At 40.4% G+C, this 22,879-nt stretch overlaps 5 protein-coding genes across 5 annotated transcripts; 2 read left to right on the plus strand and 3 right to left on the minus strand.

Annotated features, from left to right (window-relative positions):
• Nucleotides 1-802: 802 nt before the first annotated feature.
• MRS44_014071 (uncharacterized protein) lies at nt 803-2,430 on the minus strand (the record flags this gene model as incomplete). Its single annotated transcript, XM_065618259.1, has 5 exons — nt 803-946; nt 999-1,210; nt 2,032-2,142; nt 2,191-2,247; nt 2,301-2,430. 5 exons carry the CDS (start codon nt 2,428-2,430, stop codon nt 803-805), a joined length of 654 nt encoding a protein of 217 aa, XP_065474331.1.
• A 1,025-nt stretch (nt 2,431-3,455) lies between these two features.
• MRS44_014072 (uncharacterized protein) lies at nt 3,456-4,696 on the plus strand (the record flags this gene model as incomplete). The annotated part of the gene is made up of 5 exons (XM_046274364.1): nt 3,456-3,500; nt 3,563-4,102; nt 4,180-4,261; nt 4,320-4,576; nt 4,625-4,696. The coding sequence occupies 5 exons, from the start codon at nt 3,456-3,458 to the stop codon at nt 4,694-4,696; spliced, it is 996 nt and encodes a 331-aa protein (XP_046123817.1).
• Nucleotides 4,697-9,349: 4,653 nt separating this feature from the next.
• Nucleotides 9,350-10,801, plus strand: MRS44_014073 (uncharacterized protein; the record flags this gene model as incomplete). Its single annotated transcript, XM_046283119.2, has 2 exons — nt 9,350-9,638; nt 9,723-10,801. 2 exons carry the CDS (start codon nt 9,350-9,352, stop codon nt 10,799-10,801), a joined length of 1,368 nt encoding a protein of 455 aa, XP_046123818.1.
• A 212-nt stretch (nt 10,802-11,013) lies between these two features.
• Nucleotides 11,014-14,048, minus strand: MRS44_014074 (uncharacterized protein; the record flags this gene model as incomplete). The annotated part of the gene is made up of 5 exons (XM_065618260.1): nt 11,014-11,366; nt 11,423-11,438; nt 11,939-13,062; nt 13,134-13,555; nt 13,609-14,048. 5 exons carry the CDS (start codon nt 14,046-14,048, stop codon nt 11,014-11,016), a joined length of 2,355 nt encoding a protein of 784 aa, XP_065474332.1.
• A 2,680-nt stretch (nt 14,049-16,728) lies between these two features.
• Nucleotides 16,729-18,014, minus strand: MRS44_014075 (uncharacterized protein; the record flags this gene model as incomplete). Its single annotated transcript, XM_065618261.1, has 2 exons — nt 16,729-16,752; nt 16,833-18,014. 2 exons carry the CDS (start codon nt 18,012-18,014, stop codon nt 16,729-16,731), a joined length of 1,206 nt encoding a protein of 401 aa, XP_065474333.1.
• Nucleotides 18,015-22,879: the final 4,865 nt, after the last annotated feature.

The following is a 22,879-nucleotide window of genomic DNA, read 5'->3' on the forward strand; positions in this document are numbered from 1 at the left end:
TTCGTCGTCATTGGGTCGGGCGTTCGGTATCGTTAAGGTGGGCTCCCTCGTTCGTCGCGTTGCTACACTGGGCATGTCCGTGATTCGAGTCGGCGTTATTCATCGGCAGACGCGAGCATCGACTCACAGACTGTAAGCCGATGACCAAAAGCACGTGGCTGATCCTTCTTGAGAGTGATACCCTGACGCGAGCCGACAGCATCACGACCGATGTCGCTATCAGCAGCGACGCAGTCCACCTTCACCCACCCCGACCGACCCTGAGCAGTACTAGCAAAATACATACGCCTGGCCCAGAGACTTGGGATCACCAGGAATAAGAGAAAATTGCCCTCGAACAAGAGTGCGAGAACATGTCGTCATCCTGCCACTCACACAATGAATGAATGGCCCCTTGTTCGGTCAGCGTGGAACAAGACAACACAATACATTCATTCATCCCTGCCTTTCTTTCAAGCAGTCCGCTAACCACCCTGAATTGTTTCCAGAAAATCAAATCAATACCTGCCACCGCTTCGCTGATTTGTCGACTCAAATAACCCTTCAATTCTAAACAACGCCCAAAAATCCCATCCAGCCTCGCTCGCCAAGACCGATAAACAACCAAGTTCCTGCGCCGGCCTCTTTGTTTTCTCACCACAAAGTTGCTCTTCGCTCTCCTGGTATCTTGTCAAAAAAAAACTAAAAAAAACTGTCATGCTGCCCACCGTTCCGACCCTCGACTACAACCATTAAGGCCGCCATCCCTATTCCGATCTAAACATTTCGATACGCTAGAGGCATTACTCAACCAGAGCCCTGCTCATAAGGCCAAGCCTGTCCTGTCCTTTGTCCACCGATATAATGCCAGAAGCTCCCTTCGTCGTTGTTGCTGCTCTCCAAGATCTTCAGGTACGCGACCCCTGACCTGGGCGAGAGCACTACGCATCACTTTGCTGAATTTCCGCTGCAGACTTGTTAGCTTCCCTTCCCGGCACGGTCCTGTTCACAGAACTCACCTGATATTCTGTGCTCAGAGTCACAACACATGTCTCGTGAGCCCGCACGATGGTCTCGCATGCCTTTGCAACGTTGAGCGATGCCTCTGACTGCAGCTTATCTGCAATAAGAAGCAACAAGAATGACCCCTGAAGGAGATAAATACCGAAGAAGGGCATAAACTCTAGCCCAGGGTCGAACTCGAGAATTTGGTTGATGGCTTTGGCTGCCGCTACGCATGCCGAGTGATTTCTGCCGTCTGGGCATCCCATTCGTGCCCTGGGCGGAAAGCCATGCCAAATCGCGAGTGATTCTTTGCGTGGTGTAGGTCCACGACTTCACCCAAGATTGTCATCAAGGGGAGGAAGTATCCAAAGATACTTGACCACGACACTCATACCAAGGGCCACATATTTGCGACGTATCCGAGACATATCCTTCAGGGCAGGATCGGACACTTGCTGTCACCTGTAGGCACCCCTCCTAGCCTATTGTATTATGGTGTCGCACTGAGCGTGCCAAAAGGATCAAGGGTCAGGTAAACGATAATGAGCAGCAGCAGTGTGTTGATTGATTGTTGTCCGAGGTTGTCTCTTGTGCGGGGTACTCCATCCCGCAGAGTTACTTAAAGCATACGGCTAGATTACTAACACAGTTGTTTCCTGAGGCCGTGAAGATCATGCCTACCCTGCGACATATGGATATTTAGGGAACTACCTCTCTGACAACCCCTGTCTCAATATCAAGTGCATAACCCACAACCCGAGCTTCTGCCGGTAAAAATGGCCATTGTCTTATTTCCTCCACATCCTGGCGAATACTCTCATCAAGGCCAACACTAAATGCATAATTAATACGGCACAGCTCTAGGGTGTATGATACTAACTCTCTGAAGGTGCCAAACCACTTATCCTTGATTGCAGAGGCGTGGGTAGGGGCTCTATTGCTAAGTTTCGATCGTATTTCATCTTCGGTAGTAAACAGTCCGCCGCAGTCTGATTTTTGCTAGATTATATTGCTATTCCTTAATATGCAAGGCTATTAAATACATACCAGTGTGATGTACCACCACGATCAAGCCAATAGGACTGATTGTCCCCATAACTTCAAGGCTTCGGAAGGCATCAGTGGCCCGACCACCCGCATTGCGTATTACCAGGGCTTCTAGGTTCGTATTAGCAATAGGTCTAGCAATATACTAAGACTATCTACCTCCAAGCTTAAGGCCAAAGTATTCATTTGGGTCGACTCGGGCATCAGAGCAGGTTACTTAAGCGGTTAGCTTGCGAGAACAGTGAAGCATTAGGGTAAACAACACTAACAGATGCAGATGCTTCCCGACTTGGGGCTCATGCTGAGTAAGTCCTGTAGCAGAGGTGGCGCTTGGTGGTTTCCAAGCGATCTCCTATAGACAATGTTAGCCTCTGAGATTGGTTTTGTCAAGCTCAACATGCTTATTACGCTCAAGGAACTCCTTAAGCTGGTGGTTGGCCATGGCGGGTGTAAGGTTGTAGACTGCAAGATAGGAAACAGTCATAGAACTATGAAACAGGACGGACAGGAGATTTATAGATGGGGGAAGTGTAATAAAACAGAAATTAGGATTCTTCTAGAGACGCATACAATTAATTACTTCGCTATACACACTTCTCCTTAATCTTCCTATTTATTAATCGTCCGTCCGGTACACCGAGAATCCTGTTTACTAAACATTTCAGTGAATTCCATTGGGAGAGCTGAATGCAGTTAGCCTCCCAACATGAGAGGGTCCACTTATATTAGTGTTGGCACAAGGCGGCCTCGGACAGCTTCCAACGTTTTAAGCGCGATGGTCGATCATGATCACTCAGCAGCCATCCTCTATTATCAATATACCACCCCGTAAATTCTTTGAACGTTCTTGCCCAAGGGTCAAAGAAGACTGACCGAGACACCTCATGCCTGTGACGTACTTTCTGCGTTGGGAGGCAAGCAAGGTTTCGTCGTGGCTTTTCTATGCTTGTCAATGCACGAAATGCTCACCAGATCATGGGGGTGGAGTGGAGGCCTGGACGGTGCAACTATCCGCCGGCGGAAGCAGCCCGGCGGCCACCGTCGGGGCGATTTACCTAATTGCAGCAAGACCTACAATGCTAGTTAGCCTCAACCAGACGGCCCTTTGAGTTATGTAAATTTCGGATGAATAGTAATCGGTGTTCGTTACGAATCACTCTTCTGGCTGGGTCGATACGAGACATCATCGGCCGACAAGCCAGGAGAACGGAGGCCGTAGCGGACGAGTGGCACAACCTTGCACCGTCCTCGCACAGAGAGAACTTCCTTCAATCCCACCATCACTTCTACGGAGTGGATGCAGGCTGTGCACTTCGGTTTACTATATAATGTCCTTCCCCCAAGCTCAGCCAAGTGGTTTAAAGCCAGTCTCATAACACTCACAGTTCCAAATACCGAATCAATCTCGTACACTATCAATCAGAATGGCCAAGAAGATCATCACTATTGTGGGCGTGACGGGCAGCCAGGTACGGAAAGGCCCCATACTGCGAAGCACTTGCCAACATTCAGGACAACTAATCCGTAAAAGGGTGGCTCCGTTGCCGATGCCTTCCTCGAGGAGGGAGGCTGGCACATCCGCGGCCTCACTCGCGATCCAAGCAAGCTGTCGAGTCAAGCTTGGGCCGACAAGGGTGTTGAACTTGTCAAGGCCGACATCAATGACGTTGCCACGTTGAAAACAGCCTTTGCCGGATCGAATGTGATATTTGGCGTCACCGATTTCTGGGGAGTCGTGTACGATCCCAAAGCACAAGCGCAGGCAGCGTCGACTGCCCGACCCGTGAACGAGGTCGCCTATGAGGCCGAGGTGCAGCAGGGCCGTAACATCATAGACGCCGCAAATGCTACAGTTGAGACCTTGGATCGACTCGTGTTCTCAACTCTCTCGCACACGAAGAGGTGGAGTAAGGGGAAGTACACCCACAATCTCCACTTCGACGCGAAGTGGGAGGGTGTTGAATATCTGAAGGCCACTTATCCAGCGCTGGACAAGAAGACTTCGTATCTGCAGGTTGGGCTCTATATGACCAACTGGAAGAAGGGCCTCCATATGGCCCGGCCGACTAAGGTGAGTCTATGGCTTCGTGGGACTTACTTGCACAGTAATACCTAGTTTAATTGAGACTGAAATTGACATAACGGTAGCAACCTGACGGTACTTTTGTGCTGAGTGTTCCCACAGACGGTGACGCCCCGGTTCCCATGGTCGAGGCGCGTCAAGACACAGGTACGTATTCCGTCCCATCTTTACAGGGAATTTCAGCAGCTAAGACTAGACGCTCAAGGTAAATTCACCAAGGCCCTCGTACAGGTTGAGCCGGGCAAGAATCTGCTCGGCTTTGGGAGCTTAATGAGCTGGAACGAATTTGCGGCTCTGTGGGGGAAGATCCATGGCTTGACGTGTCGTTTCGAGCGCGTCGACCGCAAAGTCCTTGAAGACGCCGTCCCTGGCTGCGTTGGCGAGGAACTTGCGGATATGTTCGAGTACATTGGAGAATTTGGGTACGATGGTCGTGATCCAAGCGTTGTTCATCCTAACAATGTAAGTGTTCTCCATCTGAGCTGCGGCTCTTTCTTACAATTATAACAGCTTGGCGTCCATATTCCGGTATATACTGCAGAGGAGTATATCAGGGGAGAAGAGTGGCCCGAGGTTCAATGAGCTCGACGCGGCGTATGTGTCTCTTTGTAAAGTTCGTGGTGGTGACTTTAAGGTACTAAGATCTACCTTGTAAGCTGTCATAAGGTCCAAAGTGGGCTAAGATGTTAGCTATAATTCGCCCTAGTAGCCATTAGTGGCTGAATGACAAAAGGTACTTTTGGATACCAAAAGTACTCGGGGGCTTGTGATATACGTACCTTCAAAGCCGACCCGGCAGGGGTGCGGTAGCACTACTACAGTGATTGCTGCGAACATTGCGACGCAATACACATAATCTGGCCCGTGCACGCGTGATGTCCCTCCGATTTCCCACGAAATGCGTCGTAATACATACTTTTCGTCCGTGCACGCTCTGGGGGTTGGCGGGTCCCTGGTCGTTCCCCTATTTCTTCATCACCACACGACGCTTCATGAAATTAAAAATGCTTGCTTACTTTTTATTCCTGGTTGAGATAAATCTTTGAAGTCGCGGCTTTTCCCAGGCGCTCCAGTCTAGCACTAGACACCTTTTCACTCATTTTCCTGAAACCCCCCCACGGCGAAGTCCTCGGAGCTTTCAACAGTTGATGATGGATTCTGCTGTGCCCGGGCTCAACATTCTCAATCGACTTGCATTGCGCATCGACCCAGATGCAAGGGTGCTGATTTGCTGTCGGCCAGATTGCCGATACGCACTCTCTGTCAAAGGCTCTGCCGTTACAACGCATCTGAGGGTGAAGCACCAGGTTGATCAGGATGAGCGAAAGGGCCAGACCTGCGTATATCGATATCCACCGAAATTCTGGCCCTTATATCGATATCCAGATAAATAGGAGAAATTATCTGGATATCAATATATCCAGGTAGATATCCATATAGCCACATAGCCACTTTAGCAAGGTTAATATCTAAATAAACCACATATAATTCTTATAGGCTAAAAGAAAGAATAAGAAAGTACCCTAATCTAGAAAGTCCTCTGCCTCTATTTCAACGCTAAATTCAACAGCAACGCTAGAAATAACGCCCCTGCCACCATAAGACTTAGGTATAATAATACCCTCGCGCATCTAGTTACTCACACACTCAACCTTCGCCAAGTTCTCGCAGGTTATACTCTCTCTATCCCATAATAGTATACGCCGCGCCGATAAAAGTAAGACTTAACATTAGATAATTCAGGAGGGATTAAGAGGATATCAATTACTATGCGGGATAACCGCGGATATACTTTCCTTTAATCTCGATATAGCCACCACTAGAGAGGAGAGCCAGTTATCCGGGTCAATAGTGCATCAATAAAGGTTTCAAAGTCATCAGCATCATCTAAGATAGGGCTAATAACAGCAATATCGCTTAATAACTTATCCAGCTTATTATACTACCTCCTAGATAAAAAGGATATATCTAGAGGCACCCATAAGGATTCTAGGATTAACGCGGCATTATATTTATCTAGCTAAATTTACTAGGCAGTAATAATAGCAGGCGCGTACTAGGATTCTTGCTAATTCCGCTTAATATATTTTCTTCGTTTCAAGGGATTAAAAAGGAGCGCGGCGGTATACATAGGTATCTAGTCTAATAAGGTATAATACTTATTAAGTATAAACTAGCCTATATTGATATAATATACCATATAGGGATTATAATTTTTCTTTAAACTATAAAGCTCCTAAATAAGATAATTAGTTAGCTAATTAATTAGATAAAAGAAAAAATATCGCTACTGACCTTATACTTCTCGTACTATCGCAATAAAACATCTATTATTAAGAGTAATTAAGAGAGTATAGATCACGCCCCTTTAGCTAATAATATAGCTAAGGCAAATAGCTATAAGAAATAATATATCTATTCAATAAACTCCCACTCTAAAGCTAGCAAGATATTATCTTAAAGCTCTCTATTATAATCAATTAGGAACTATTTTATACGGGATTAATATCATAGAAAATTATTTAATAATTAATACTATAAATTCTAGCATATAGCATTATCTATGCCTAGTTAAAGCTTTATTTTATTATCCTATATAGCCAAATAAAGCATAGATTTATATATCTAGACCGCGATATTATATACTTTCTATAAGGGCGCGATATACTGCCATCCAGTGAAGTTCTTAAGTATATAATTGCCTCTTCGCGAAGCTCTTCTTCTCTAATAGGCCTTATCTATTCCTATTATCTATGCGGCATCATATAAGGTATTATAGAACTATGCAAACAACTGATCGTTTAAGGTATTATTAGTAGCATTAAGAGCGGCGATTAATGCCTCTTTTAAAAATATAAGAAAAAATACTTAAAGGGATAGGTTAATAATATAGGCGATATAGCAGATATAGCGCTTAGAGGGATTAAACATCAACTAGTAACTAATTAATCCTAATCTAGAGATAAGGGAAGAGCTATTATACCCCATAGTCTTCTCATAACCATCATAAGAGATAAAATAAGTAAGTATTATTTAAAGTAGTATTATCCCCTATATAATAGCCCACTTTAGAAGCAATACTATACTTTACTAGTATATTAATAATTAGAGATACCTAGGTTTCATCACTATAGCTATAGCGATATTCTGGCATCGCTAGTAATACCCTTCATGGCTAATAATCCTAATTAACCTATCGCGCAGAGATAATAAGTATCCCATAGCGATAAGGCGATATCCAGAGATTAGAGAGGATATAGATCTTTAAGATAGAAGCTTTAAGAGTTACTATAAGCTAAGAAGAATATAACTTATATATAGCATTAATTAGTCGCATTAGAGCACTTCGGTTAATCACTAAAAGGTCCTCTATAGTAGGATTAGCTACTAGCATAATCTCTTATATCTCATCCTAGGTAATTACTAAAAAGGCAAGCTAGCGGCATATAATTAGGCTAATTATTATATCTAAATATTAATCGCGGTTAAATATATAGCAAAGAGAAATATCTAAGTAATAAGAAAAAAAAAACATTAATCTAAGGATATTTAGCTTCCCTTTTATTATCTAAAATATTAAAACTACCCCTAATAAGCATATAATTAAGGAAAGAGATAATATTAGCATAGCACCGCTAGGCATAATACTATATATTATCCCGCTTCTAATTCGCCTAGGGCTTATTAGCAAGGCAATAAAGATATTAATATATCACTATACCCCTAGATTTACACTTATATAACCCGCTGGTGGTATTCTAGGTATCCTCATTAGGATATATTGCTTTAAAGAAAAAGAAAAAGTCTAGAGACATCCCAGTAATAGGCTAATCCAAAATCAAGGGCATAGAGGCAGCGGTAATCTAAGATAATACTATAGTCAATAAATTACCTAGATAAGCTAATTATACTAGAATACCTAGGGCTATTTAAATAAGTACTAAGATAATAGTGCTAATATTAGAATTAAGAGAAATTATTAGATAATTAGCTCTATAAGGATTATTAATAGCACTAGTTAATTAATAAGAGTTATCTAAAAAATAAAAGAAATCAAATAGCTATATATTTAGGAATAGCTATTTAAGCTTATATTAGGATTATGCGATAGGCTAGATATGAAACCAGATACGCGACCCCAAGGTACGCCCCGTGTTTCATATCTAGTCGCATAAACCTAGTAGTAATATGCGATAGAAGCCTTTTTATCATCTAATCAATTAATAAGATCTTTTCAGCCAATCAGAGAGCGGTATTTAGGTAGATATCAATCTAGATATCCATTTAAGAGGCAAAGAGTTATATTAATATCGATATATATCAATATCGATATATCCAGATAGCACAGTTGATATCGATATATCATATCCAAATACGCAGGTCTGCTGCTTTCAAAGGTCTAGAGAAAAGTGGCTAACCCACTCCGTTGCAAGTTCTTGCGCAGTGACGCTGCACTGGCCGTCGAGATATGGGACCGACGGGTTTATCGCCAACCCTCAAACATGCGATTCACACCTACATATGATACGTACACCCCTATTGCTAAGCTGTGTGTTATAGTTCTGACCCTTTCGTCGCAGCAGCGGGAGCTTTTCCCACCCAAACCCGGCGGCCCGGCCGGCGCGCGGGTCCAACAAAGTTTGGAGGTGCCACTTTGTTGAGTCTTTGGGTGTAACGTGTTCCGTCGGTCCCAACCCCAAGGTAGGTTGGTAAAGAGTGGGATTGGAAAGCAAAATACAGGAATAACACAGCGACACACATCACTCACTCACTCACTCACATGTGAATCCCCAGTGTGTGGACGATCCATCTCGCATCACCTTGCTCTCAACTTCTCCTTCCTGTCCCTGTCTTTTCGTCTTCCTTCTCCCGCATCTTCATTCTTTAACATCATCACGAGCAAGGATGTGTTGTTTTCGACTCCTCCCCGTTCCTGTTGCGCTGCTAACCCAACTCCCAAGGGAAAATTGCCTCCTGTAACCCACATACTCGCCTGGATTCGGGTCTGACGTGAAGCCTTTTGGCACCACCCCAACAAACCGACGACCTGCCGATCCATCCTTTCTCTCCCTCTAGAGCGCCTTACTATCTATATCCTAGCTTCCACCTCCCATTTCGCTTTCGGAATACCACCCTCATCGTGGTTTTTCGCATTGGGTGAAGAGTCCTGCTAGTTCCTCGTCGTGGTCGACTCTCCCTCAAGCAGTCCCACCACTTGTTTGACCACCGCTCAAGATGTCGTCGTCGTCTTTGGCCAGCAAGGAGGCCGCGGCCTTCCCGGACGGAACCATCGAATACGAGCCGCTCCGAAGCAATACCAAGTATAATCCCAAGAAGGTTCACATTGCCGACACTCCAATGACTTGGCCCAACATCCACCTCCACATTAACTGGCTCAACACCACTCTCATCATCATCATTCCCATCATCGGCTTTATCTCTGCCTACTGGGTCCCTCTCCACCTCTATACCGGCATCTGGGCCGTCATCTTCTACTTTAACACCGGCCTTGGAATAACTGCTGGTGAGTCCGTTGTTCAAATGTGTTCCAATCAAATGTCCTCTCCTTCCGCTGGTTGTTGATACTGACCTTCCCACCATTTTGTAGGTTACCATCGTCTTTGGGCTCACACCTCCTACAAGGCCACTACTCCCCTCAAGTTCTACCTGGCTGCTGTCGGTGCTGGCGCTGTTGAGGGCTCTATCCGCTGGTGGTCTTACGGCCACCGTGCTCATCACCGGTACACCGACACCGAAAAGGACCCCTACTCCGTCCGCAAAGGTCTTCTCTACTCCCACGTCGGGTGGATGGTCTTTAAACAGAACCCCAAGCGCCAGGGCCGAGCCGATATCACCGACCTTAACGAGGACCCTATCGTTGTCTGGCAGCATCGCAACTACTTCAAGTGCGTCATTTTCATGGCCCTCGTTCTGCCTACCATCGTCGCTGGTTTCGGTTGGAGCGACTGGCTCGGCGGTTTCGTCTACGCCGGTATCCTCCGAACCTGTTTCGTCCAACAAGCCACGTTCTGCGTCAACTCCCTCGCCCACTGGCTCGGTGAGCAGCCCTTCGACGACCGAAATTCACCCCGTGACCACGTCATTACCGCTCTCGTCACCCTAGGTGAGGGCTACCACAACTTCCACCACGAGTTTCCTTCGGACTACCGAAACGCCATCAAGTGGTACCAATATGACCCCACGAAGTGGTCCATCTGGATCTGGAAGCAGCTCGGCCTTGCCTACGACCTGAAGCAGTTCCGCCAGAACGAGATCGAGAAGGGCCGTGTCCAGCAGTTGCAGAAGAAGCTCGACCAGAAGCGTGCCACCCTCGACTGGGGTATCCCCCTGGAGCAGCTCCCTGTTGTCCACTGGGATGACTTCGTAGCCGACTCCAAGAACGGAAAGGCCCTCGTTGCCATTGCTGGAGTCATTCACAACGTCGCCGACTTCATCAAGGACCACCCCGGCGGCAAGGCCCTCATCTCTTCCGCTGTTGGTAAGGATGCCACCGCCATCTTCAACGGCGGTGTATACAACCACTCTAACGCCGCCCACAACCTCCTGTCAGCCATGCGTGTGGGTATCCTCCGCGGTGGCTGCGAGGTTGAGATCTGGAAGCGCGCCGAGTTCGAGAACAAGGACGTCACCTACATGAACGACTCGGCCGGTCAACGCATCGTCTGAGCTGGTGCCCAGGTCACCAAGGTCACCTAGCCCATGGCCAGTGTTGCGCAGGTGTCCGATGGTTGTCAAACTTTGATATCTCCCGGAAAGTGCGCTTGACCTGCCCCGGCCCCCGGCTGGCCTGCGCACTGTCGGTCGCTCTGGGTTCCTGACTTTGGCGAGGCCGGCGCTAAGACCGGAGGTTGGTGATGTTGATGATTTTTTTTTTTTCTTTAGGATGTCTTTGAGGTGTCGACGGCTATGTTTATTGTAGCGCCTATTGCTGTTGGTTGCGGCTGCTTTTCAGCGGGCACACTTGCACCGTTACTTGATCTGAGGTGTGTCTTTCGAGGAGTCCGTTCAACATCTGGGCGTTGCCGCCCGAGTGGGGGTCGGCGACTCATTGATGGACGTGCATCTTCTTTCTCGAAGTTGTCGGCTTTCCTTTTACCGCTGGAAAACTTGTTGTATATGTCTTGTATCATCGCAGTTAAGTTGTCGTCGATGGCGGCTGCTGAACTGCCCGAGGAGACCAGACGTTCTAGGCCGAGACTGGCAGTGAAGGCAGGCGAAGAGACGCCGGATGCTACTCATGATAGTTCTGGTTTTAGGGTATCCCCCATACTCCATGCAAAATCTCACATTTTGGAGAGAGGTTCTGTATTTCGTAGTGTATTCATGTGACACACAGCGTCGTTAGATCATCCTGATCGCCCAGCGCTAAATGCTCTGATCGTTGATCCCGCGAATCTTTGTGGCTAAGGTGTTCATGGATCTTGATCCCCATCATGCAACTCTGCTCACGTTATACGTGTGACTATGGGGCGAGTAAGTCCTTCATTGGGCTGTTACTTCGAACCATGTTGTTACTAATAGATGCCTCGTCGAGCGAACACCTAAAGCTACAATACGCACATAAAGCATTCGTGCTAGGATATGAATCACAATAGCGGTGTCATTGTTCTCCTCTCCTTTGCCCGTCTCCATCTTTTTTCATCATCTCTCATCTTTAGGGCGAATTCTTCAGACACTCATCGATTTCCTTCTTGAACTTCTCACGAATGACTTTCCGGTTCAGCTTATGCGTGGCAGTGACAAGTCCCTGGGTATCGGTCAATATGGCTGCACCTAGATAGCTCTGGGTTGTTTGAGACTTACGCTTGGTGGGGTCCACTCCTCATCGGTGATGACGACGCCGGACACAATTTCCATGCCAGCTAGGCCAGAGCGCTTGCCGGTACTCTGAAGATCCTTGAGGATGAGGCTGCGGACCTTAGGGTCGTAGTACACGCTGTGCTCATCTACGCCTAGGCCCTTAATCTTCTCAACGAGAACGGTCTCGTTGGGCATGATGACTGCGATGGGGCGGGAGTGTTGAGAGTCGGCGTGTACCATAACGTTTATTATGGTTTGGGTGCCTCGGTAGACAGACTCGAGCTTCTCCAGGGCGATATACTCACCGCCCTGCGTCTTGACAAGATTCTTGACACGGTCGATGACTCGCAGATGGCCGTTGTCGTCGAACTCGCCGATATCACCAGACTTGAACCACCCATCGCGAGTAAGGGCCATATTCGTCTCCTCGGGGTTGTCATAGTACTCTTTCATGATCGGAACACCCTTAAGCCATATCTCACCCTGAGGAACCTCTGCGTCCGTCGAGTATCCAATATCGGGAGTGGAGACCAATTTCACTTCAATAGCAGCAGGGACAGGGCCAATTGCATTGGATGAGTACTCAAGTGGGCAACCCAAGGCGCCGTTGGCACAACTTTCAGTGAGGCCATAACCAGCCAGCATAGGGGCGAGGACCATGGACAGGAAGTGCCTGGTGCCGGCGGAGATGCCGCTAGCACCGTTCATGGTGAATCGAAGTCGGCCACCAGTCAGTTCCCGAACCTTGCTGAAGACGATGTTGTCAAATATCCCAGCTCCGGGGAGCTTGTTTTTAGACATGAAGGTCTTAAAGCTGAAGGCGCTCCAGAAGAGCGCCTTGACGACAGAGCTAGAGGCGTCGAGCTTGGCTATGACGCCCTTCTTGACGGTTTCCCAGATCTGAGGAACCCCGACCATGACAGTGGGCCTGAACTCCCGCATATCACCAGCGCAGTTCTTCACTGAGGAGTCGGCGAGCGTTCTTGGGTTACCGTATCCGAGGGTTCCGCCAATGAACAGGACGAGGTTCTCAAGCGCCATCTCGAAGACGTGGGCTAAAGGCAGGTAGGCAAGCACGTCCTCCTTGTCGCTAACGCATTCTTCAACACAGGTATAGAGACCGGTAACTATAGCCGAGGGAGTCAGTTAAGCCCGTACATGGGGCAAGTAGTGTGTAAGGATAGGATTGCGAATATACCTCCAGCAACGAGCGCCTCGTGCGTGATGCAGACCCCCTTGGGAGGACCAGTAGAGCCAGAGGTGTACATAATGCAGTAGAGGTTGGGGCCTTTGGCCGGCACCGGATCGACCGGGTTGTCCTCGCCCATCTTTCGCAGCTCCTCGAATGTCAGAACCTTGAACTCGGCGTGGGCGTGCTTGAACTCTTCGATCTCATCCCCAGTCGCGAATATGCAGCCCTCGTTGACAATGATGGTCTTGACGTTGGACTTCTTAAGGGGGCGGGCGGCAATCTGGAGGAGGTGAGGGTCGACGTACATAGCGTCGGCCTTAGTCTGGAGGAGGGTGTGTTCAAGGCCGCTTTCGCCGAGTGTATCGTAGGCGGTGACTATAGAGATAGACTGGGAGGCGCAGCCGTGGGACATGGAAATCCAGCTTATGCTAAGGAGATTGTGAGCGCGATCCGACGTGAGTTGACCACAGGAGAAACATACCTTGTGGTACCGAAGAGATGAAGCTTGTGCTTCGATGTCAGGCCTAATCTGCGCAAGCCATAGCCAACCTGAAGTGCAAGCTGCTCGTACTCCTTGAACGTCAAGTACGAAAATTTTGAGAGCTCAAATAATTGCCACTCCTTCTCGAGCTCCTGGATCTTGCCGTCAACGACCTTCTGGACCTTCCTCCTCTCCTTGTGCAACTTAACGAGCTTCCGGGAGCCGACGGCGCGGTGGTTGGGGTAGACGCGCGCGCTACGGCGGACGATATCGAATACGGTGTGGACGTCGTTGACGGGACGGTTGATAAGGCCGTCCTTGGCTCGGGGATGGCGACGCGGGACGGTCTCACCAGGGACCTTCGCGTATCCGGGAGCTTCGATGGTGAACGGCGGCTTATGTACCTGGTTCAAGGGTATGAGACCCGACGTGTAATCCATCGTAGCAACTTCGATAGTACGGCGGGGGTCGAAAGATTTCAGTCCATTCTATAGAACGTTTTGTATGGAAAGGAGGCGGGTTTGGTCGTGCATTCAGAGTCTGAGGGGAATAATATGGAGGTGTATTAGCGCAGGAGCGATATGTGGCAAGACTTTCAATGCAGCAACCGCTGGACGGAGGCCAGCGCAGACTAATATATTGGAGTATGATAACCACTGACGACATTCTGACAGCTCCAAAGGTAGATATATTTATATGAGCAGCAGCTGATGCACAAGCTTCTTGGCTGCAAATAGAAACACTGTCTCATTCGGGCTTAGCGAGGCGTGGCGCTTCTTAGCCAACGTAACATACCCTTCGGGGAGAGATTGCGCGGCAAATAAAGCCATTGCCTAGCAGGACGGTTATAAATATCGATAACCCAGGAGCTTAGAGATGCGCTGCTAGGTATACTATACGGGAGGGGAAAATGCGAGTAGACTTCGTCAGTCGGCGGTAGGGACGCATATTCACCCGTTTAAATTAAGAACGCAGCTAGGTGTACGCCTCGTCGTGCTTATACTACCATCCTGTAGTAATTCCTTATCCCCTCAGTGCCTATAAGCCTCAATTCTCATACTAACAGCGGGGTCAGTCCAATTAAAATGCCTCAAATAAGAGGTACTTTATTACCTACCTAATTTCTATTATAGTAGAAGTACTAGCAATTCCCATTATTATAAAGAGGAACCTTATACACGCTATACTAATAATTAGTCTACCCCCTTCTCGCATTGCTATTACCCTCCCTAAATGGCCTCCTTTTTTAGCCCTTTGACCTCACTTAGCCTTACTAAAAGCCCTAATAAGCAAAGTAATCTAACCTTATCTTCTAGCGGATAAGAAAGTACTTTTTTTATTATATTTTAGGGTTAGATTTATCTCCTATATAATACCTCTTTCTTAACTAACTTTCTTTATAATATATATTAAATAAGGCATTATAAATATATTCTTATTACTCCCTTTAAGTTATATATCTCTTTTAATTTAGCTATAGCCTATATAATTAAGTAATATAGCTATTAATAAGGGCTATATTAAGAAAAAAGGTTTAATAAAGTACTTATTAAGGACCGTGCAGAGGGGATAATTATATATATAATATAACCTTAATTAATTACCTTAATTAATATAATATATTTTATTATTATAAGTAATAATAATTATTAGGACTTTTATTACCTTAATAGCTTTATTATTAAAAAAATACTATATTAGCTTAGCTTTTAACTTCTTAGAAGATAGCTTTTTTCTTTTTTAATTAACTCGCTTATTACTTATAAATATAATAATTAAGAATAATATAAGATACTTATTTTTCTAAGTTATTTAATTAGCCTAGAAATATAATATATAAATAAATTAATAGGGATTTTATATATAAAAAGTATTTAAAGCTAATACTTAATTATTAGGGTTAGAATTACCTTAGCTTAATTAAACTTATAGCTAGATTTAGCCCCCCTATTAGCCTTCTTATCTTATTATAGCTCCTTATAGATACTATAGTTAAGGCGAGCTATACCTATAGCCTTATAGCTATGCTTATAAAGGCTATAAAAGAGATCTAACGATAAGAAGAGATTATCTATAAAGATATAATATATCGCTTTTAGTAGTATATTTACTAGGGTAATAATAACGCTTTAAGTTAAGTTTAAGGCAATAGGCTTATCTTCTATAGTAGGCTTCTTCCTTATAGCCTTAGCTATACCCTTACCTTAATTGCCTCTTTGCCCTCCCTAGCCTTATATAGATAACTTTAATAGGGAAAATTTAATGCTAATAGCGCTATATTTTATTTCCTTAATATACTATAGCCGCTAAATAAAAAAGCCCTATTTAGCGATAACCTAGATCTTAAACCCTAGGAGGTCTAGCTTACCCTTAATAAGTATTATCTTATTTAATTAGCCTATATAATAAATTATATACTTATTTATAGCTAAATAAGAGCCTAGAATAAAGATCTCTGCGGATATAGCTTATATATAATTAGACTACTTATTAATAACTTAGAATACCTTTAGAAGAGATATAGTCTTATTAATCTTATTATAATTAAAGAGATAAAGATATTAGTAAATAAGCTAAAACTTCCAATATAATATAAACTTAATAATTAAGTACTTAAGGCATTAAATACCTAGCTAAGGGGTAACGTATATGATAAGCATGCGCCGCATCTAAGTATGCGCCGCACTTTTCTTATACCCTCAAGTTAAAAACCGCAGTAAAAACACAACAAACTAATTGATTAATTAAAACTAATCACTATACTCTTCGCCAGAAGTCTCAATCACTACTTGACAAGTCCTGGCATTATGGCCGGTCTTTCCGCATACACTACAGCGCCGAACCCCCGGTCGCGCCGACCTTCCTTGACCACCACTTCTCGACGATTCCGCTACTACCTGCGTATCACCATCCATCTGATTAATTGCTTGCCTTCCCTCCTCTACTGTCATCACCCCTCTTCTCTGTAGTCGGGTTCTTTTTGCCCTCCGGCGCCGGCTTAGTATCTCATTTGCTTGCCGAAGGTCTTGGACTTCAGCCCTCAATAAGGCATTCTCATGCATTATTGCTGTAGTTCCCTTAGCAAGGGACTTAAGAGCTCCTAGAATTGACTCTGGGGAGCTACTTTGATGCCGCCTGATTCGTCTATTGAGGTATTCAGACTGAGATTGGGCCTCAAGCACGGTCTTTGGGGTCTTTGAGACCCAAGGGTTCATAGGGCTAACCACCTCCTCGGCAGGCGTTGGAGTCCGTAGCTGCACATCAAGCTTCGAGACCACACTTTCTGGGTCAAGAGGAACAAGCCCGGCTCCTCTAAAGGCTGATCTGATATTTCTTTCTGTCATAGTGGCCTGATGAGCGGTATAAAAGGCCGGAAAGAACTCGGTCTTCGAAACGTGGGTTATAGAGCATCTGATCAGATGCTCTATTTCTCGGCCATAAGCCTTCTTAAGCAGGCTAAAGCACCCGACATCGAGAGGCTGAAGCAGATGAGACGAATGAGGCGGCATACAAAGCGTGATGATCTTGTTTTCCTCGCAATACCTCTCAAAGGCGACAGAGTGGTGACTTTCGTGGCCATCGAGGATTAGAAGACGATAGCGACTATTTGATCGCTTGGCTGTACACCGGTCGAAGTGCTTAAGCCACTCGAGACCGATCTCATTATCGGTCCAGCCATTTTGGGTCGTCGCAATAGCCCAGTCGCCCGGGAGGTTGCTCTCTTGGTACCAGTTGGCGAGGTGATATTGGCCCGCACCGATGATGAATGGCTGGATCGCTTGGCCTTCCGCATTGATCGCCTGAATCACCGTAATCCATTCCCGGCTTCCAGGCTGCACTGATTTCGGTCTTCCACGCCTTTCTGCACCTGTAACGACCATTCCACTTGCAATCATGCCCATAAGAAAGCCAGTCTCATCAAAGTTCCAAATATCATCTGATCGAATGCCGTACTTCGCGATTGTGTTCGCTACGAGCTGAAACCACTTGCGAATAACGGTTGGATCTTCGCACTTAGCTCTCTGGTAGTCGTATTTACGAAAGAAACGAGTCTTAAGCTCTTTGTGTCGCGTAACGAAGTTATGAGCCCAGCGCTTGCCGACAGGTGACGCGTCGCGGTCGGCGAGCAGTCGGTTAGCCATTTCTTCAACAGCACGCAATCGGGGAGGAAATCCTCGCGAATCTAGGTCGAGAATAAACTGCACTATAATCTGTTCCTCTAGATCAGATAGTCGGCGTGACTTAGGGATCCAATCACGTCGCGATTGAATCCCTTGTCTGCGATGACGTAACCGCCGCTCGTCAATCTTATAGATTCCTGCGGCGCGTCGGATGCTTAGTTTTAGGTTATTTTGAAGGGCTTGAAGGGCAAGAAGGGTTCTAGCTTCGGTATTTGGGTCTGACATTATTCGTGGTGTAGAAATCGATTGATCAACTGGAAAGTTTGGTGTAGGAGGGAAAAGTGCGGCGCATACTTGGATGCGGCGCATGCTTATCATGTACGTTAATTATTTATTAATTTTATTATTTTTATTTATTATAATATTTATATTATATCCCTTTAGGTAAAGAAATATCTTATATTTATCTTTTCTTAGCTTTTTTAATATTTTTAATAAAAGTTTAAAATTTTATATTATTTTCTAAGTTATTATTTATTATAAAGAGTACTTTATTATTAAAAAAGAATATTTAGCTAATCCTCTAATTAAAATATAAGTTAAATTAATATAATTATAAATACCTAAGTATTAAGTTATAGCTTTTTATAGGTATAATATTAAATAAGATTCCTTAGTTTTTTTCTTTAATAAAAACTTTAAGGTAATTAATCTCACTATTAATAACTTTATTATTATAATTAAAATACTTCCCTTTAAGGTTAATTATTATATAAGGCTTTCCCTTATACCTTTATAATAGCTTAAGCCTATTTATTATCCTTAGGTTAAATAGAATTTACTTAGCTTTATTATTTATTAAAGTATATAATTATTTTCTTTTAATTTATATTAATATTTTAAAATATCTTTATATTAATCCTTTTTTAATAATATATAAGGCCTTTTATAATATTATAACTTATTCTTTTATTTATAGCCCTTTTATAAGTAAGCTTCTTAGTTTTTTAATAATATATAACTAATATAATTATAATTATATTTATTATTATTATATACTTTATAGTTATATAATATAGTTAATAAGTAAATAGGTTAAATAAGTAAGTAAGTTAAAAATCTTAACCTCTTAGACTAAAATTATAATAAAAATATTATAAACCTTTTAATTAATTAAAATTACTTATTATATTTTTCCTTAGATATCTTAATTATTACCTAATATATTCTTATATTATAGCTAGGCTTATTATATATATTATAATATTAAATACCTAGTCTAATTAACCTTCCTTAATTATTATTTCTTAATAATTCTATAATTATTTATATATTAATATCTATCTAATTAATTACTTATAATACTTCTTATATAATTATTATCTCTCCTTTTTATAATTTAGTCCTTTTTGCCTTTTAGTATTAACTTAATATTTTATTTATTTCCTAAATATTTTAAAGTTTATTCCTTAATAAGGTAACCTTATATATAATTACCTTTATTGCTTTAATATTAGACTTTAAAGCTTTAATAATTAACTCTAGGGAGTTACTTTTATGCCTTTTAATTTACTTTTTAAGGTATTTAGATTAATATTAAGCCTTAAGTAATATCTTTAGGGTCTTTAAGACCTAAGGGGTTAAAAGTTTAGCCTCCTCCTCGGGAGGCATTAAAGTCTATAGCTATATATTAAGCTTTAAGATAATATTTTCTAGGTTAAAGGGAATAAGCCTAATACCTTTAAACCCTTCTTAGATATTACTTTTAGTAAAAATAGCTTTAAAAATAATATAAAATATAAAAAAAAACTTTATCTTTAAAATATAAGTTATAAAGTATTTAATTAAATACTTTATTTATTAATTATATATTTTTTTAAATATTAAAAAGTATTTAATATTAAGAGGCTAAAATAAATAAGATATATAAGTTAATATATAAAAAGTAATAATTTTATTTTTCTTATAATATCTCTTAAAATTAATAAAATAATAGCTTTTATAATTATTAAGGATTAAAAGGTAATAAAAATTAATTAATTAATTAATTATAAATTAATTAAAATACTTTAATTACTTAAGACTTAATTAATTATTTATTTATTTATTTTAGCTAATTATAATAATTTAATTACCTAAGAGGTTATAATCTTAGTATTAATTTATAAGGTAATATTAGCTTATATTAATAATAAATAATATAATTAATTAACCTTTTATATTAATTACTTAAATAATTATAATTTATTTTTAATTTTTAAGTTATATTAATTTTAGTCTTTTATGCCTTTTTAAACTTATAATAACTATTTTAATTATTATAATACCTATTATAAAGCTAGTCTTATTAAAGTTCTAGATATTATTTAATTAAATACTATACTTTATAATTATATTTTATATAAGCCTAAATTAATTATAAATAATAAATAGATCTTTATATTTATCTCTTTAATAATTATACTTATAAAATAAATATATCTTTAGCTCTAATTATTACTTTATAAAGTTATAAGCCTAGCGCTTATTAATAAGTAATATATCATAGTTAACTAATAGAGAATTAGCTATTTCTTCTATAAAATATAATTATAAGGGAAATCCTTATAAATCTAGGTCTAGAATTGTCACAGCCTAGAAGACCCCTAGGACACGTGATAGGAAGGACCTATATTAGCTAACTAATCACGCATGGATTAGGACGGATTACGCCTCGTAGGCTATAATCTTATCTAAGCTAGCTAGATGGATTATAATGGATTAGACCTTATAAGCTATAATTTATTATGAGCTACTATAATATAGAAAGTATATAAGATATACTTATTATACTTCCTTATATAATAATTACCTTAGCTATTAATATAACTTAGTTATACTTAATACCTTTAAGTATATTATTAGATATAATTTATACCTTATTTAAGATAATATACCTAATTACCTACTAATATAAACCTAGTATAACTAGTTTATCCCTTAGGAACTATATAACTATTATATATTAATAGCTCTTATTTAGTAAATTACCTATATTACCTTAAATAATATTAAATATAATAGCTACCTAGGTAACTCCTATAAATAACTACTAATAGGTCTTACTTATTAATTACTTACTTATTATACTTACTTAAGCCGCTTTAACTAATAAGAAAATAAAAAATAGAGATAACTTAGATAATAAGGAAAATAAATAACTTTAAGCTTAGATTATTACTATAAGCGCCGAAATAGATATTATATGCGAACTTATTAAAAGAATAAATAAAACCTAGCGTACTTAAAACGCGGAATACTTAGATAATATCTAGAATATTAGTAATATAGTAGTTATTACTATAAATAAAAGAGATATAAGAGAAATCCTAAAGTTAAACCCCCTAGAACCCTTTAATAAGATTACTTATAAGCTACTTATATTCCTTACTTAACTAAGGGCATTTATAATATATTACCTAATATAGTTTACCTTACTCTTTAGTAAGGTTTAATATACTATAAGAAGACTTAAGAACTATATTATTATATAGTTTAAACCTATTATAAGGGAATACCTTATAGTCCTAGCTAGTTAGTATTTACCTTATACCTATTACTTTTACTTAAATTATAAGGCCTTTAAGGTAGTATTTTAATAAGCCTTTAAAACTATTAATAAAAAGGTATAAGCTAAGAGAGAGATTAAGGTACTTTAATAAATTTAATTTACCTTAGAGTATAAAATAAAATACCTCTAATTAGCTTTAAAACTTAATTAGAATTAAAAACTATTAATATTATTTTTTTTAATAAACTTAAGAAAGAAATATAATTAAAACTTTATAAAAAAGAATAACCTAATAACCTTATTAAGTATATTAATAAAGTAATTAAAATTAATAATTAATAATTCTCTTAGAAAAGACTCTAAAACCCTAAGTTTAGTAGTAATAAAGCTAATAACCTATAATTTAATACTAACTAAGATAAGAAAAGAAATAATAATACCTCTTATAATATTAAAGCTAGCCTTATAATACTTAGAGCTATATAAAAAAGCAAATAAGACTACTATAGCCTTAAATGCTATTATTACTATAAGATAAATTATATTAAAAAGGTCTATTATAAGAAATAGCGAGATATTAAGGAAAGATATAATTAACCTAACTAATAGTAACCCCTCCTAGAAGGTAAGAAATATATTAATATAACTTATTTAGCCTAATAAGAAAATAAAAAACCCTAAACCGTGATTTAATTAATTAAGCTTATTATAATATTATAAAGTAGATATAATATACTTAGAAAGAATTAAAATAAATATAAATAAGAACTAAATAAAAAAATAACTTATAATTAGGTAAAATATAATAAAAAGTAATTAAAAGAAACCTAGGATATATAATAATAATTACTCTTAAAATTAATAAAATAAGAGAACCTTATATTATATATAATAAATAATAAGAAGGTTATTATTATAATTACCTAGAAGCTTAAATAAAAAAAGAAGTAATATTAATAAGATAAGAATAATAAATGCCCTTAATACTAGCTAAGTAAGTAAACTATAAGGAAGTTATTATAAAAGGCTTTTATTATAAGAAATAAGTTATAAGATATAATAAATAGTCCTTATTATTATTTATTGCGTACTAAAGGGATTATTAGTAAGATAACCCTATGAAATATAATTATAGCTTATATCCGCGATATTAAATTAAAGTATTATAAGAATATAATAAAACCTATAAATAATAGGAATAGGCATATAATAATAAAAGACCCTAATAGATAGATTAGCTTATTAGAGCGGATAGCGCTAATATTAATTAAACTAAGTTTAAATATAAAATAAAAAAACTATAGAGAGAGTTATATAAATTATATACTTAATAAAAAGTAAGGAAGAGTAATAAAAAATTAGAAAAAGAAGAAAACTACCCCTAGCTATTTAATAAAAATAATAATAGGTATTAAAATAACCTATAAGAAAGGTATATCTAGACTATGCGAGAATACATAGATATAGTATATATATAAGAAATTTATATCTAAGCTTACTATAAGGAATTAGCTAAAAACCTATAATACCGGGAAGTATTATTTAACCTATAAGATAATATAAGGATATACCTAATATATAAGAAATACCTTAATATCTC

Source organism: Fusarium solani (genome assembly GCF_023522795.1).
Source record: "Fusarium solani strain SB1 chromosome Unknown bctg00000010, whole genome shotgun sequence".
In the NCBI taxonomy this organism is placed as follows: Eukaryota; Fungi; Ascomycota; class Sordariomycetes; order Hypocreales; family Nectriaceae; genus Fusarium; species Fusarium solani.